At 35.8% G+C, this 17,625-nt stretch overlaps 1 protein-coding gene and 1 long non-coding RNA gene across 4 annotated transcripts in view; one reads left to right on the top strand and one right to left on the bottom strand.

The window, feature by feature from the left end:
* SAMSN1 (SAM domain, SH3 domain and nuclear localization signals 1) overlaps nt 1-16,124 on the top strand; it is a 118,588-nt gene extending 102,464 nt beyond the window's left edge. Inside the window, 3 exon segments of the mRNA XM_067034936.1 lie at nt 1,924-2,130; nt 4,056-4,206; nt 15,262-16,124. Coding sequence (XP_066891037.1) covers nt 1,924-2,130; nt 4,056-4,206; nt 15,262-15,464 — 561 coding nt within the window. The 3' untranslated portion in view covers nt 15,465-16,124.
* The window catches only part of LOC136794269 (uncharacterized), a 217,883-nt gene that overhangs the window by 99,639 nt on the left and 100,619 nt on the right, over nt 1-17,625 (bottom strand). For 2 of the 3 annotated variants that reach the window (XR_010840814.1, XR_010840813.1), the window contains exons 4-6: nt 7,751-7,879; nt 6,574-6,680; nt 5,462-5,589 (exon numbers count right to left, since the gene is read on the bottom strand). This is a non-coding gene — a long non-coding RNA (uncharacterized lncRNA). Of the gene's footprint in view, nt 1-550; nt 627-5,461; nt 5,590-6,573; nt 6,681-7,750; nt 7,880-17,625 lie in introns of those variants that run through there. The other variant, XR_010840815.1, reaches the window with a different exon arrangement.

The raw sequence follows: 17,625 nt of genomic DNA, 5'->3' as shown, positions 1-17,625 counted from the left end.
ATGTAGAATCAGAGCTTATTCGGGAAGAAAGAATTGTTTACATTTTTCTGAAAACCAAAATCCTCACAAGTTGCTGGAGGTGCCCAGTTCTACCTGAAGCCAAGGAGAGGGAGAGAAAATGGAAATATCAGGCAAGAGCCCAGCAGAGCAAACGCTTTGGGAACCTGACTTGGCCAGGCAACTTCAATACTTAAGTCAGTACTTGCAAATGCCATGAGTAACCCGACAACTTTGTCTCAGTGATATTCCCTCCTGAATTCCCTTTTTAAATTCTTATCCTCTTTGTTCATTTTCTTTTGCTGTGAGGGCTTCACAACACAAAGGTTGCACGACCGTTTGTGCTGCCTAAGGGGACATTTGTGGAGCTCTAGTAGGACACAATAAGGAATCCCGCAGACACACTGGGTGTTGAATACTGCTGTTCACCATCCAGGGTCTTATCCGAAATGAAATTGGATTTTTGCTTGTGATCTGTGGGCTTACCTGTAATGTATATTTTTTTTACAAGTTTAAAGGATAATAAGAAGGATGTAGCATAGGACTGCCATACTTTGAAACTTCCCCTAGAGCTTCTGGAGATTTTCTAGGTCTGCTTAGCTGATCCCATGTAGCCTAGGATTTGATTCCTATAGTTAAAGACAGGAAAAACCAGGTGAACAGCTCATAGGGTCTGAAGGACAGACTATCATAAGTCGGAAAGACCAGATCTTTTAATCACATTGAATTCTACTATTACAAATAAAATCCATGTTTTAGATGGAAGAATACACATCCACAGAGCAGCAGAAAAAAATATTTTTAGTAGCAGACTTAATGCTTTGTTTGAGGGTAGACCCCTAAAATGGCAAAAATATCAGAATCTATAATGTCATCTCTGAGGTAGAAAGCTGTAAGTCTCAACGGAGTAACTGTGACACAAATGTAGACACTATATTTGCATAGAAATTAACTTTCTTTACAAAAAAGTACCCTGTGGAGTTTTCTACTCTTGCCAATAACTCCTGCAGTCCTAGTCTTAGATGTAAATAAAGAGAAAGACCAACTGGTTTGTCTATCCCAATGCATTTCATTCATACTTCAATCCAAACTTTGCTGTGAAGCTCAATCTAAGTGTTAAATAAGTAATTAGTAATTATTAATTAATCTAGGATAATTAGCTTAATTTATCCTTAGTGCATATATAATTTTGTTACATATTTGCTATGTACAAAGTTCTGAACATTTTCATTATTTTAGATGGATACAATACTTGAGGTGGATTTATTTCACATGGTAGATGAAGTTTTCAGATGAACTAGAAGCACAGACAGTCATAGACTTGTCTTTCTTCCCCTTCCTTACTTGGGACCCCCTCCAGGAAAGATAGCTTGAGCTTTGCTACATATATGTTGTTTTGACAGGGTAAATTAAAAGAGCATTATTTTTGAGTTCAAACAACTTAGGCTTGAGCTCTGGTTCTGCCACTAACTTCCTGTAAGCTCTTGGGAAATTATTTAATGCTTGCATTTCTTTTTCTGTAATATTTAGAGTAATAATGACACCTCGCATATATATCTAAGAGGTGTGTTATGGGCATAAAATGACTTAATGAATGCAAAAGTGTTTTGTAAACTATAGGATGCTCTACAAATATAAGTTGATAAGTTGATATGATACCAAAAACATAAACACATCATCAAATACATTTAGGAGCCTTTCTTCAAGTATTTGGGGTTTTTTTCAATATACTAGTAAATAGTTTCCTTAAACTTTTTATTTTTCCTTAAACTTTTAAAATAAATTTCCTCTTAGATTTATTTTTAACTCTAAACCCCGTTAGTGTAATGCCCTCATTATTCTAATTTTCAATGATTCCATTCTTTCTACCAATTGTCATGAACTCCAGAGTTCTCTGAAATCTAATTTGTATTTCTTTGTCTTTAGAAAGGAGATATCATAGACATTATCTGCAAAACGCCAATGGGGATGTGGACAGGAATGTTGAACAATAAGGTGGGAAACTTCAAATTTATTTATGTGGATGTCATCTCAGAAGAAGCAGCAGCCCCCAAGAAAATAAAGGCACACAGAAGGAGTGGAAAGGAAAAACCTAAGACTCTGCAGGAGTTCTTAGAGAGGATTCACCTTCAGGTTAGCAAACCTATGGCCTGTTTGATTTTCGTGGCATATGGATGGAGTAATTGAGAATGGGTCAGTGTTTGTTTAGTTTAAAAATACATGACTTACAGAAAGGGAAAATCTGTTTTCCAAAAACAGTTTATATATACCCTTTATTACTTTTATTATGCGCGGACAGGTCTTGATACAACATCCTTTGGACTAAACTGTAATGGTACTTAGCAGTCTCAGTAGAGATTAGGTTGAGAAAGTGCAGTAAAAAATGAAATATACTTGGGAGAATAAAAGGCCCAGAGAAAACAGGTAATGAGAATGATAAAAAGAATATAAAGAGTGAAGGTAAAGATTCAGAGAATTGAAAGGAGAAATGAAAAGAAAATTGTATTTTCTATAGAGCGGAGATCAAAAGCAAGTCAAGAGAAGATAACTAAATTGTTTTTAAAGTAATTTGTTAGGAGACAGTGATCATTAAGCCCTCAGAATGATTGTGTTAAGAAAACTGTGTTGTCTATATTTAAAATCCAATTATTTTCTTGTTACATTAGAAAAATTGTAATGAAATATCTATGTTGTTAAATGGCATGTACATACAATATGCCTAGCCTCACTCAGTTTACTGTTTTGCAATCCATTTCTAAAAGTAACACAGCAGTACTTTGATAGTTTTCAAAATTCATCAAGACAATAGCCAATTAATCTTTCCTTAATTGTTTTTCCTGAATTATCTAGTTGCTTTCTTGTTTGTAGACACATTACATAGGCCTTTCAATATTACTATTGGTGTCCCCAAAATGGGGTACTCCTTGGAGGAAGCACAAGTTTGAATCCTGCTTCGGCTACTTGTTTGTTCTGTGATCTATGAAAAAACCAAGGTCTAAGAAAGGGAAATACCTTACTCAAGAACCCACAGTTAGTTACATCAGGAAGGGAATTTTTTTTTTTTTTTCTGTTCTCGCTCAGTGCTCCTTCTAGGATACATAATTTTTAAAAGAGTTGAATTGCTACTCCTTCTTTCCCTTTTTAAAAAATAAACAAAGGGCTAGTAATAAGTTCTTTCTGATTATTTAAAACTTTTATACCTCCTCTTACTCAATTTTAGTAACTAAAATAAGGATATTGAAATTATGATCAGGTAAAATGGGAGGAATATCTGAGAAAGTTGAAAAGCATTCAAATTCACTTTGCATTTCTATTGTTAGAGAGAACAGAAGTTACATAAATAACATAACAGACTTTGAAATCAGAAGCCTATGAATTTTAAACTAATTTATATTGATGCAAATGATGGACAAAATATACATGATAAGAAATGGAAACAGTGCTGTTCCCAACCACAGTGCTTTCATGCTTAATAAAAGCTTTTAAATAAATAGAAAGTCTGAGATTCCTTAGGTTTCTATAATGCCTTTCAACCAAAATGCTAAGTATACTTTTTTATATAAATTGGTTCTGTTTCAAATTCATTTTTTAACCTACTCCAAGAAGTTAATGAGGGTAGATGATTTTGCAACCAAGCAAACAAGAAAAGATATAGATCCAGAAATATTATTATAATATACTGTATTAAAGGCATTTTATTGATAGACTTAATAACATACTAGCTTTGTCAATTTCACTATTTGAGAAGCGAAAAACTGCCAAATGGGATGAATGATCCAGCTATTTAATTGATCCATGATTTATCATTGTACAGCTTAAGGTATTCATTTCTTCTTTACACTTGTCCTTCCAGAAGGTGAGAACTGTACAACATACTGTTTAAATGCCCCCAAGTTCAGTGGAAAACTAGTACAAATAAAATAAAGTTAAGCAAAAGTTCTGTTGGCACCTTTGTTTTCCATGCATTCCTACACTTTTTTTTTTAATCTAAAGAGAACTAAAAATAAAATATTTGAATTTGACTAGCTTATATTATACATATTTTTTCTTCCCCACAGGAATACACCTCAACACTTTTGCTCAATGGTTATGAGACCCTAGAAGATTTAAAGGATATAAAAGAGAGTCATCTCATTGAATTAAACATTAAAAACCCAGAAGATAGGATGAGGTTACTATCAGCTGCTGAAAATCTTCTTGATGAAGAAAGTAAGTATGCACACCTACTCTTCTCCCTAGCTGAGAATCACAGTTTAATGTAAACAGTAAGATCATTAAAAACAAAGCCCCAGTTTTATTTACTGAGAATCACGTAAAGCGTTCTTTCCAATAAAATAAGTATTTTCTTATACATTTGGAAACAACAACTCTGGTCATATATATCATTAGAAAGAGGGCCTTTTTCTTCCTTACTGGATTCAGAACACAAAAGGGCTTTTCTAGGTACCTCATTTAAATTCTGCAGAGCTATTAATTTACACACAAGTGGATGTCCACATTCCCCCAAACTGAGGGAGTTAGAAACAAATATTTAGTGACAGCATGAGCCATTAGTGAGAAATGTCATATGCAACTTCTGTAGAACAGCACAGAGCATGGCTCTGAGCTAATGAGCCTTTGCTCCACACAAGAAAATTCATTTCATTACCATAAAGTCACATCTTGTAAGTGTTTACAGTATTCTTTCAAAATGCTATAATAGCTTGCAAAAATATTCAGCACTTACTTTTATTATCTGAGATGGTTCTCTGTATTTGTAAGTATAAACTAAAGATGGAGTAACACATGTAAATTCCCTTGAATATTGGCTACGCTAACTGGATTTGTAAAGATGGGATAGCTTTTGTTTTTACAACTGCCCAATTTGAGCATTCTTCGTATTAAATCTGGCCAGGCTCCCAAAACTCGGAGCTCAGGGAGTGCCAAACTCTGCAAGGAGTATTTTGTTAGAAAAAAGGGGGGAAGGTGTCTAATTTTAAAGGAGAAAAAGAACTTAGATCATCTAATCCAACCTTCTCTTTCACAATTAATATTAATAATAATCATTAATTATTCTTTGAACATGTTCTCTGACTAAAACTTTGAGTCAAGATCTTTACATTTATTTTCTTCTTTAATGCTCTCTACAACTCTGTGAGCTAGTATCATCCCTATTTTTATAATGAGAAATTGAGAAGATAAGCAACTTGTCCAAGCTCACGCACTTCGTGAATTAGAAAGCTAGGACCAGTGTGTGTGATGCTATGTTATACTTTCTTACACAGCCCAGATTGAGAGTAAGAGGAAAGTTCTGTTTAGGACCCAGGTCTCCTGACTGTCCCTTCGTGAGCATTCCTATATCCTCCCTTATATGTCTCACAAAATGGCATGGTTGAACTGCACATGTGTATTATACACTGGCCTTTTATCTAGTGAGAATTAATTTACATTTTTAGAAACTGTACCTTACTTAGTCCTTACTTACTGTCTTGAGTTTGCATAGATCCTCATCCTTTTCAAAGAGTTTTCATATGCATCACTAATTTGACACCCACAGAATTGATTTCATCCTTTGGCCTAGGAGTTTGTATGCATTCTTGGAAGTTGTGGACGCTAGGAGATACAGAAGAGAGAGGAATTGGGTCACAGAGGCAGACAAAGGTCAAACTTAAGAAAGTAGCCTATTTACTCAAAAGTACAAGCCAAAACAAAACAGATCACTGTAAACTGGTGTAACAATATCTTCAAAGGAAATGAGGCAGTTTCTTTCACATCTCATCATTTCAGAACATGGATTCTCACAAAGCAATATTACGCTAAGAAGTGGATTCTGTAGATTTCTTGTAATTGACAATTTTCAGTGTCTTTGTCAATACTCTCCAAAATAAGTTGATGCTGAAGTAGAGGGAGGAAGAAGAGTATTTTTTGAGCACTAGTAAATAATTGCTTTTCGTCTACAATAACATCCATGTAGATATTTTGCCCATTTTATAGATGAGAACATATTTCAGAGATGAATTTCAAAGAGGCCAAAAGCTAGATTAGTAGCAGAGTTGGAGTTTTAATCAAAGGCAGTCTACTCTAAAAATCCAAGTTCTTTCTTCCACACATACAAACTGGTAAATATGATTAGAACAGTGACTATGTGAAAATTCAAGTTTTCTACTACTTGGTCAATTTTCCCAAGAGCTTCAGTTTCAGTTTTCCATCTCAGAAAGTGGAAGTTAATATTTAAGTGAGAACGGAAACTTTGCGACAGCATGATGCCCTGAAAGGTGAAAGGCTACTATGGTCTCATTGAAACAAGATTTGTGAATGAAGGAGCCTGAGAGCTATGGGAAACAGGGCTTTCAGCCGTACAAGTGGGCTCAGCAGAGACCCACAGAGGGAAGCTCAGTCCAGTGCCAAAGGCATGGGCCACTGAAGGCCTCCCTCATCACCCATTTACTTTCCATGTTAACAAAAGAATGATAATTTATGAATAATATCATATTAGAGCTAGGTATAATTTTTAAAACCGTCTGACCCAAATTCTTCCTGTACAAGACGGGGAAACTAAAACTAGAGTAGTTAAGTAGCCTTCTCAAAGTCACATACCTCGAACCCAGTCTCCTAAATCTATTAGAAACACATTCTTCTACGCCCTGGTCTCTGAAAACAAAAGACAGTATCTCCAAAGCATGATGTGACTTTCCATGTTTGACCTAAAAAAGTAAAAATTCCCTGAATTATTTCTCTTTATAAAACTTCAGAAAACAGTACTTGAAGGTCACGAGACGTTGATCATTTACTAATATCCAGCAATGTACAAACATACCCACACTGAGCCAAATTCTGGGAGATGAAAAATGGACAAAATGTAGATTCGACCAGTGTTTGTTGTCAACATACAACCCTGAGATTTTTCTTCCTTTAATCTTACCGGTCTAAAGTAGTATTAGAATATACATGTCAAAAAGACGCATGTTAGGCTATTCTGACTGAAAGCTATTTATCTTATACGAAACTGCTTTGCTCAAGAAATAAAGAAGAATGACTTCTATTTGTTGATAAGATGGTGAGTTCTGATGATTTGGCACCATGCTGCTGCATGCTTATTTTTATCTATTCCTTACTCTGTGAATCATATCTTCTACAGCCATGCTAAAGATTAAATGCACAACCTTCATGTACCTTGAATGATAAAGACCTTGAACGTATGGTTGTATAAAACTGAGACGTTATTAAAAACAAATGCATGTCATAGTCATCGGTTAAAAATAGTTAGCTTTTTGTGTGTAAGAATGGGGTATGCAAATTGGCCAGGATTTCAGGTATGCATTTTATTTTGATCACTGAATAATGTCCGATTGGGGAATGTCAATACATTCCTAATTTTTAGAGTTGCATTGCTTCTTAGGTTGGAAACCGGAAAGTTTTGCTTTGCTTATCATTCAGTATAAAAATTGAGCAGAGTGGGCCCCTGTTTTGAGGGCAGGAGTTAAAGCTTTGAGATCAGGTAGAAAAGACCACAAGCTCCATGTGAGCCTTTAATACATCTAGAGGGACCAAGAGGATGGGGGATGGAACAGGGACAAACAGAAATCTAAGACTTAGAGCAAGCAATTTCCCTGTTCTCTTAGGCCAAAATAAATAGCATTGTACCCACTCTGATCTTGAAAATGTTAACCGGATTAAACATTTTTAGGTCACTACTTGACAGGAGGTAAAGATGCTTCTCCAAGAAGTTGACAGTAGGGCTGGCGAGTGGTGTTAGGGCTGATCACAGTATTACCTCTGGAGTAGAATAATGACTTTGGGTTCTGCAATCCCAGGCAAGACCAGTACAGAGATATTCTGAATTTGTTCTCGTGTCGCATTAGAACTGAGCAGAATTAGGCTACTGGCTCCTTCATCTGGGAATCTAGATGAGGTTAGAAGGAGAAGAAAAATGAGGGTGAAGTCCTCGGCTCTTGAAGGAGCCAAAGAGCAGAATCTGTTTATTTTGTGCACATTAGATTTTCTCTAGCTTCTGAATTTTAGAATTGTTTGTTTACTTTGAATAAATATTCCCAGCAAGGAAAAAAGAGGATAGAGAATATATGTGTGTGTGTTTTTCCATAAACACAAGCTTCAAAACCCCTTTGCCTTGCTGAGAAATGGCTCTTTAAAATAATAAGATAGGTGACTGCGGTTTACAGTCAAACAGCTCTTTTTATTCTGAACTTGTTTCTCTTTTCCTACATTTAGAAGCACTTTGATGTGTCTTAAAAGTGTGTCTATGAGAATGTGTACTATTGTCCTTGGGGAAAACAGGTGATGGAAATATCTTGTTTTCCCCATAACAGAGGGATAAGTAAAATTTAAATTGAAAACCCAAAACAACTTAGTAACAGAATAGACAAACTATACTAGAATCTGTCTATAACATATTGGAGGTTACTACCTGCAACCTTTGTTTGCAGTGTTCAGTGAGGAGGAAGGGGAAGGGTGGGTTTGTGCCAGGCTGTCGGCACCAGCTGTGGTCACAGCAGCCCCTCATTGCTCAGCTATCCCCAGTTGTGTCTTCCAGCCCGCCTCCCTGCCCCAAACCATACAGGGCAAATGTCAAGGCCCAGCCAGGAGCCTGGAACATGAGCTGCCAGCAGGGGAGGCTTGTAGCTATGCCAAGCAGCAGTCCAGCAGTTGGCCTGACAATGTGCCAGGGTAGCCTGGCGCATTAGCCCCTGACATGCGTGCCTGGCGTTTCCAACCCACTTGCCGTATGATTTGGATCTAGAGTCAAGAAATGTGCGGCCTTTAAGAAAATATATGCTAACTATCCACAGAGACAGAGAAGGCTCCCAGGCATTTTACATTTATGTATTTATAAATATGCATTTAATATCTATTTCTAGTCATAGAAATTTTGCTTTATGAAATTTACTTTCTTCAGATTTTTTTGGTTTTACCCCCTAAGACTGAAATTATGTTAGACGCCATTCTGTATAATACAAAGAACAATAAAAACGAAATAGAAACATTTTGTACTTCAACCAGAGAACAATCTCCAGAGGAAGAGTTCATAGAATTTTCACCTCAGTCACTTATAATGTCTGTACATGTAGGGCATTCCTGTACTTGTTTTTATATTGCACTGTGATTGTGTACTAGGCATGGCTTTGTAGTGTTTACCCTGGCCAAACAAGACCGAATTCTCTATTACCCTGTACCTTCCCAAAGCCCCTAGCACCACACTTTGCATTGAGTGGATGGATAACAGATGCTTGTAGAATGCATACATCTTGAATGAGGGAGTGAAGAGATCTGCAAATAGTGAGCAAAACTTTTTTTTGTTTATAAAACTTAAAGTCCCCTGCAATCTCACTTTATACACAAAAGTTTTTGTAACGGGCGGGTCGGTGTTGATATGTGCTGTCAAGATTCGTTTTATGTACACACTAACCATGTGTGCATGTGAGTGTGCAAGTGTGTAAATGAGTACGTTTCTAGAAGGAGATAATGTAAAAACTGTCAAAGTTTAAAATGTGCATACTTTTTTATGCAGAAATTCCAGTTTTAGGAATTTGATTAATTTCTACAAATGCATAAAAACACTAGCTAAACTACGAGGAGTTTCATTTAAAACTAAAACCAGGGCTTCCCTGGTGGCGCAGTGGTTGAGAGCCCGCCTGCCGATGCAGGGGACACGGGTTCGTGCCCCGGTCCGGGAAGATCCCACACGCCGCGGAGCGGCTAGGCCCGTGAGCCATGGCCGCTGAGCCTGCGCGTCCGGAGCCTGTGCTCCGCAACGGGAGAGCCCACAACAGTGAGAGGCCCGCGTACCGCAGAAAACAAAACAAAACAAAAAAACCCTAAAACCAATGTGAACTTCCATCAGTAATTAAATTGTTATAAATAAATTAAGATATATGTGAACAATAAAATAGTAGGAAAATATTAGGAGAATGAAATGCATACTGACATATAGATGTCCAAAACATATTAAATGGTAAAAGCAAATTGTAGCTCAGTAATATGCAAGGTAATGTTATTTTTGCCAAATAATAATACATTTAAAAATAATGGCTAGGTTATTTTTTCACCATGTCACGTAAACAGGATTAATTTAACCTGTAAGAAATACGATATTGATTTTCCAAGGCCCCTAATTGAGCAATAGAATAACAGCCTTTAATATTATTTGGTCATTATCAAAATAGTCCCATGTGACAACGACTCAACCACGGGTAAACGTTACCTGGGACCAAAGCCTCTCATGGAGCTGAGTGCTTGAGTGAAGAGGCAGCCTAATGGTGCTGCCCCTGACGGTGCTGAGTGATTGGCTCTTGAGTGAGTGTGTCTCTACCCTACTGAAAGAGCCAGCAGAGTGGAGTGGAAGTTGTTGTGAGTGTAAGTGAAAAGATGTACATCTCATTAGAGAGGAGACTATGATGCCAGGATGCAAAGAGAGGTCTGCAAACAGGGAGAGTCATTTCAACTCCATCTTCTCTCATGGCCTCCGGAAAACAGTAACTGGTTGGTTTCCTGTGAAGACATTCCTGTTTTCAGTTTGTTCTTGTTGTTTTTCCAAAAGGTGGGTAGGTATTCAAATGAAATAAATACCAAATAGTCACTAAATAGAAAATTAAAATATTCAGGTAATTTAAGGACAGATAGAATAAGAAATAATTAATTATAATTAATTATAATAAATTAATTATAATAATTAATAATGTTCCTCCATGGACGATGCTACCTCTGGACAAATAAATATAGCCATAGTTATCTGGAGAGTGTTTGAGTTTTGGTTTGAGTGACTCATGTGGAGCTACCAATGAGGATGAGATTTTGAGCCACCCTAAGATGTGCTTTAAGCCTGGTTTTTCCTCTTTGGAGATGGTACCAAGCTAGAGAAAAAGAGGAGGATAATACAAAGACCCAAGAGGTATCTTCATTTGAATTTCAACAAATTTCTTACTTGATCTTTTTAGTTCATATTTCCTTTAATTAATCTAAATATTACATTCTTTTTATTAAACACATTGTTTATGGAGCACTTTCATTGGCCAGCTATTTTCCAGTGCTCTCCGGATTGCATTATTTTGTAATATTGTACTTGGCCTAAAGAACAGAGGCTTCATACCTAAGGAAAACAAGATAGTAAAGCCAAAATCTGGAATATTTGGGTAAAGAAAACTGGGAAAGTCAAGCAAAAACTAGTAGTTTACATTTTTTTAAAAAACTTTAACTTTCTAATCCGTGAATATAGGACAGATTTTTCTCCTTAGGGCGTGAGAACTTTTTCCGGCAATAGGAATCTAGTTTGATTTCCTTAAAGCTTTCTTCACGTTTAGTATAATTGAGATTGCCTATACTTAATTAATTAAATGTCACAACTCGATATAATTATTTTATGAATAATTGTGTTAGCTCTCTTTACTATGCCACTTTTTATCTCCATTGATGACTACCTTATGTTGAACCATGGGCTTTATACAATGCCATAAAAATTTTGGTAAGAAATAAAGTATTTTAGTATTCAAATTAGTTCTTTATGACCAAATATCTCCTAAATAATTTTTTTCTTAACATAATTATTTTATTTTTATTATATAAAGTACAGAACTGTTTGGGGCTGCTTTCTGTACTCCTATTATGCTTGCTGTTAGCTGGTAGCAATAAGAGATACCCTTTTTCAAATTATTTACTAATTCTCCAATATACCCAGATTTTTAAAATGTACAGCTTTGGGGATCTTTGCAAACCATTCAGGGGCTTTATTAAAAAATGGTACCCTTTTATTTTTTTGTCCTTTATTAAAATAAAATATAAAATGTATATGACACAGAAATACAGAGGAAATTTATCTAAAATTTTAACACTTTCATTTGTGAATTATATATCTCTAAGTTTTTACATAATTTTAATAATAGAAAAATTATATATAATAATTTTTTAACTTAACGTATTATCAGAAATATTTTGGTATAAAAAGATGCACTCAGATATCCTACGGCAAGTCTGTAATTTTGTAGGCAAACTGTTTCTTATTCCAATGTATTACTTGCCTGGTTAGCTCAGATGATTGGACCATGGGACAAAATTGATGAAGGTTATAGTTTCAATTTCTAGGTAGGTCAGTTAGCTTTACTTGGCTTCATGGCCACATGAAGGGACTAAATGACTTAGAAAGAACATGTGGAGGTATTAGTGTGAATTCATCGCCTCTGCTGGAAAAACCACCCATAGCAGAAGACCTACGTTTGTGCCAATCCATAAGTCAGCGTCAAGATGAAAAAAAACCAAGAAGAGGAAAATCTTGACCCTCCAAACACAAAAACTGAATGCTAGATAGCTTTCATTTCCATAATATAATTTACTGACCTGCCTTTTCTTTTTATAGTTACAGTTGAGGGGCTCCAGCTGGTCACCTGCCTGAAATTACTGCAAGCCTGGTGGGAAGCTTTTGAGGAGGCATAGTCATGTTTTCATTTCATTAGGAAGTCATTTAGCAAATTACTGCTGTTCTGTAAATTACTGTGCTGCATAACTTTCATACTGAGAAACTATTTCCTTTCTCTGTAAAAACTGCAGAGGAAAAGTTTCTACAATAAGTAACCTGTATTGAAAACAAACCATTCCTAGAATTTGGAGAATGTGATACAGCATTTCTCAGGTGGAAATAAAAACAAATATATTTTATTACTAATATTTTAAAAAATAACACATTCTCTGTTTAAAGTTAGATTTATTATTTGTTTACTGTGTTACTCTTTGAGGTGAATGTATAGTGGCTTCTGAGGGTGAAATCACAAACGAAGTATCTATTTTTTGAAAGGAAAAGAGCTAATTTTGGAAATCAAATCTTTAAACCTAAGTTTTATATCTTGAAGAGAGACCCACCATCAGCAATCCACCTAAATAGAACACGGTGTTGGGAGCAGTTTTCATTACGCCAAGTCCAAATGTTTAGGATGTCAGTCTGTGGGTAGGAACTCAGTTCTTTCAATTTTGTGTTGAGGAAATGGGCCCAAATATAAACGGAAAATACAGCCTTATCCCCACAACCATTCTAAGAGGACCACATTCCAAATATGGAGATCACTGCTGATGTGGCAGGAAGCATTACAAAAAGACTGATTCCTCTGGCCTTTTCCAGAAACATTTGGCTAATGGAACACAGGGCTGGCTCTTTCATTTCAGTGGCAGTAGGGCCGAAAAGCAAAGGAAGAGGAGAAAGCTTTTCCTTAAAGAATGAGGTCCCATTACAGTCCTGCCTTTTCATAAAAGAAGGGCTTGGAAACAAAAATGAATGACTGATAACTCATAAACACTAGTCAGTATTAAGTAGATTCCCCCAAACCTGAAGTTCATTATAACTAATAAAGAGAAAATGCTTCATGATAGCTAACATTTTAAAATAACAATCACAATAGGTGTATATTAAGTTAAAGGTCCTTATACCTAGAACTAGTTATAACATCACTAGACTTAAATTTTTGCTACTTGAGACCACAGTTAAATAAAGTTGTGACAAATGTGGAGAAGATTAAGAAGAATGGCATAAATGTGGTTTCATCGTAGCAAATGAAAACTTTGAGGAAAAGGTTAAAAGAACTCTTATGATTCATTTTGAAAATGAGTGGACTAAGAAATTTTTATCATTTTTTCCAATGTTTCTCAACTTGTGTTTCCCATATAAACCACAGAATACAGAAAATAATTTAAGTGACTCTTTTCTCAATTCCTCCATGAAAGGTACATAACTAGTACCATTGTAGATACAGTGACGAGAACTTAATTCATTATGTACAAGGATGCTGAGGCACCAGGACTTAATTCTCTCTTGTAATAGAGGTTGATAACAATTGGATACACAGTGGACCATAAACTAATGTTGGCAAGATATCTGAAGCCTAGAAAATGCATTTAAAAGCAGGAGATATGTAGACAAGATAAAGGGTAGATTTCCAGAAGATAAATTACTTAAGAGTCTATTGAGGAAAATTATACAATTACACAACTTTCTTCTTCCAAAGACTTTGAAGTTTGGATTTACTTTATTCTCACTGGAAGGGAATGAAGTACATAGCCTCTGAAGGCAGAGGTCTCAATCCACCCTGAAATGTATGTTCTTCCAATGTAGGGCTATTCAAATGTCCAAAGTGGAGAAGCCCCAAGGTTAGAAGGGGAAATAGCAAGACATGCTGATACAGCTGAGAGGTGGTAGCCTAAGATCCATCTCCTTTCCTTGAAACCCATCTCATGATACAGAGAAACATGTGTTTACTGGTGTCAGGCAATGCAAAGAAGGAAACTTCACATTGAAAATGAGAACACTGATGCTTAATATTCTTGAGGAGAGTAAAACGATAGGGCTGCTTAGGTTCTTTAGAAATATCTTTTGTTACATTGCTAACGTTATTTTTTTTTTCTAAAAAGATAATGCCCGTTGAATCCAGAATACTGCCTTGGTGACACAGAATTACCACTCTGAATATAAATAATTGTTATTCAGAAATATAAACACAGATGTAGCAGACAAACTACAAAAGGCAGATTCAATGGACATCGTGTTTCTATCTAAAAGCAACCTGGGGAATTCCCTGGAGGTTCAGTGGTTAGGACTCGGTGCGGTACTTTCACTGCCATGGCCCGGGTTCAATCCTTGGTGGGGGAACTAATATCCCGCAAGCCATGTGGCACAGCCAAGGAATTTAAAAAAATAAAAGCAGCTTGGTTTCTATGTCTACTTTTCTGATGACTGCAAACATAGGAAAATTCTGGATACTCTTAAGTTTTATTAGTTAAATTCCAGGTTATTGAAATCCTACTGTACATTGTTGCCCACAGTGATTTTTTATTCATTAATCCACATTATCATGATTCTAGTATTGTTCACAAAGATCACTATTGACTTGGATTGTACATTTAAACTACAAATGACTTCTTCTAATGTTACTTTAAGGAGTATTTGGACAAGGCATCAGTCACACTGTGGATGCAATCTGCTTTCTCTGGCAACTTGTTATTAATGTAAAATGAGAGTCCATATTGATCTTCACTTATGTAAGCCATTCACATGAACTCCATGAAACTGCAAGTGAGCAACAAAGGGAGAACTTTGTCTTCTAAGAAAACAGTGGTTGGAATATTTGCGTTCAAACAACTCTTTTATAATAAACAAGCATATTGTTTACTTACAGGATTTTCTATTGTAATGAAGTCAAGTTTGGAACAGTTAAAATAGCTCAAAGATGAATGAGTATATGAACAAAACTTTTCTTAGCTTTGCCTAACTGCTACCCTCTTTTCCATTTACAGCTATTCAGGAGCAAGAAAATGAATCCGTGTCCCTATCCTTAAGCCCAGACATCTCCTTAAATAAGTCGCAGTTAGACGACTGCCCAAGGGACTCTGGTTGTTATATCTCATCAGAAAATTCAGATAATGGTAAAGAAGATCTGGAGTCTGAAAATCTGTCCGACATGGTACAGAAGATTACTATCACAGAGCCAAGCGACTGAATACATATTATCAACTCTACATCTACAAATGTGTTCTATTTTAACTCTTCTTGAGCTATCAATAAAAGATCAAAAAGGAGAGGAAGGGAAGTATTTGCAGATACAACCTGAAGTTAAAATGTTTTAATAGGAATGATTGTACATAAAAGCTCATATCTCTAATATTCCCAATTATTGTAAATAATGTGTATATTTATCATTTAAAATGCTAATTGTTAATATTTCACTTACCTGTATCAGAAAAAGGATAGCGTCTTTGGTATGTGCGACATAAGCCTTATATGGCTTTATTTTATAAGTGCAAAATGATTCTGCAAAAAAAAAACCAAAAAAAACCTTCCTTTTTTTATACCTGCCAGTTTTGAATTTGTGTATATTGTTGAATGAATAGTAACAGAGTATGTGTCTGTTTAACTAATTGTCCAAGCAAAGTGTGAGTTAATATTGGAGACATTTTATCCTGATCCACAGTGGAGTTTTTAGTAAATATTTTTTGTTGATTTCTTCACTGTTATCTGTATGAAAGTAGAGATAATGATATATTGTCAATTCTGACTTCGTAAAACTAATTTTAATAATTGTACAGATTTTTCATCTTCAAGTGTAAATATTTTTAATTTTGAAATACCCTAATTTTAATAATAAAAATAACTACATGCATTTGGTATTTTCCAGACTAGTGTTACTTAAAGTATATTCATCTTAGAACTTTAGACAAAATATCTCCTACCAGACAAGGTTTTATAGTCAGTTCTCACTTATATATATATATATATATATATATAGATAGATAGATAGATAAAGTATTTGTGTATATATATATATATATATGTGTGTGTGTGTGTATATATATATATATATACAATTTCCCAATCAATTACCTCACCTCAGTCTCTCTCTTGAACCCCAGATCTGTGTTATCCAACTTCCTGAATACTTGTATGTATTAGCTCAGGCTGCCATAACAAAACACCATAGACTGAGTGGCTTAAACTACAGAAATTTATTTCTCACAGTTTCAGAAGATAGACGTCCAAGATCAAGTTGCCAGCATGGTTGGGTTCTGGTGAGACCTCTCTTCCTGGCTTGCAGATAGCCTCCAGCATGGCAGAGAGAGACAGCAAGCTCTCTGGTGTTTCTTCTTATAAGGGCATTAATCCCATCTTGAGGTCCCCACCCTCATGACCTAATCTAAACCTAATTATCTCCCAAAGACCCCATTTCCAAATACCATACACTGGGGGTTAGAGCTTCAACATCTGAATTTAAGGGTACGGGGGGAGGCACAATTCAGTCCACTGCACTCTAGGAAGCTTCAACTCAACTTACCTAAATTCTTGATTTTCTCTGCAAATTTGTCTCTCCTGTTTTATTCCCAATCTACCTCTCTCTTCAACAGTACCAACCTCTGGCCAGTCACCCAAAGCAGAAAATAATTTCTTGCTTCATCTCACATGTATCCTTTTCATAAAGATTCAATAAGTAATCAAGCCCTATGGATCCTACCTCTAGAAATGCTTTCATATTCATGGCTTTCTATCTATTCCCATAGTTGCTGTCTTGCTTTGGAACCTCATAATCTCATGTGTGAAATGATGCAATAATTTTCCAACTGACTTCTATTCTATCAATGCCCTACCTTCTAATCCATCCTCCACATGATCTCCAGAAAGAGCTTCTAATACAAAATTACATCACATACTTCCCAGCCTAAAATTTTTGATGGCTTTTCATTGCCTTTAGTATAATATTTAAATCTTCAGGGATATAGAAAATCCTTCCCAACAATTTTTAACCTACCCTATGAGTCATACCTTTCCTCTCCCACTCTCATTCTACATTCTCCAGCCAAAATAATCTACTTGCAATGCCCTGAGTTCACTATTCCCTTGGCAACTTTTCTTATGTTACTTATTTTCCTGGAGTGGCTCCTGCTATTTTCTATATCCAGAAGCCACCCTCTGTTTTCTGTCTTGAGACTCACCACCAAAGTCACTTAACTCTGTGAAGCCTTCCATGATTCCCTTTGGTGTTCTCCTCTTTGTGTTTCCATAGCAACTTGTACCTCTGTTGGTTACAACACTTATCACGTTACATTTTATTTATTATGACACTTGCCCTTCCATGAGACTGTCATCACCTTGTGACAGAGATTTTTTTT

The sequence above is a fragment of the Kogia breviceps genome, chromosome 5 (genome assembly GCF_026419965.1).
Source record: "Kogia breviceps isolate mKogBre1 chromosome 5, mKogBre1 haplotype 1, whole genome shotgun sequence".
Lineage (NCBI taxonomy): Eukaryota > Metazoa > Chordata > Mammalia > Artiodactyla > Physeteridae > Kogia > Kogia breviceps.
The sequence above is the reverse complement of the archived record's forward strand: the minus strand, read 5'-3'. Positions and strand labels throughout refer to the sequence as shown.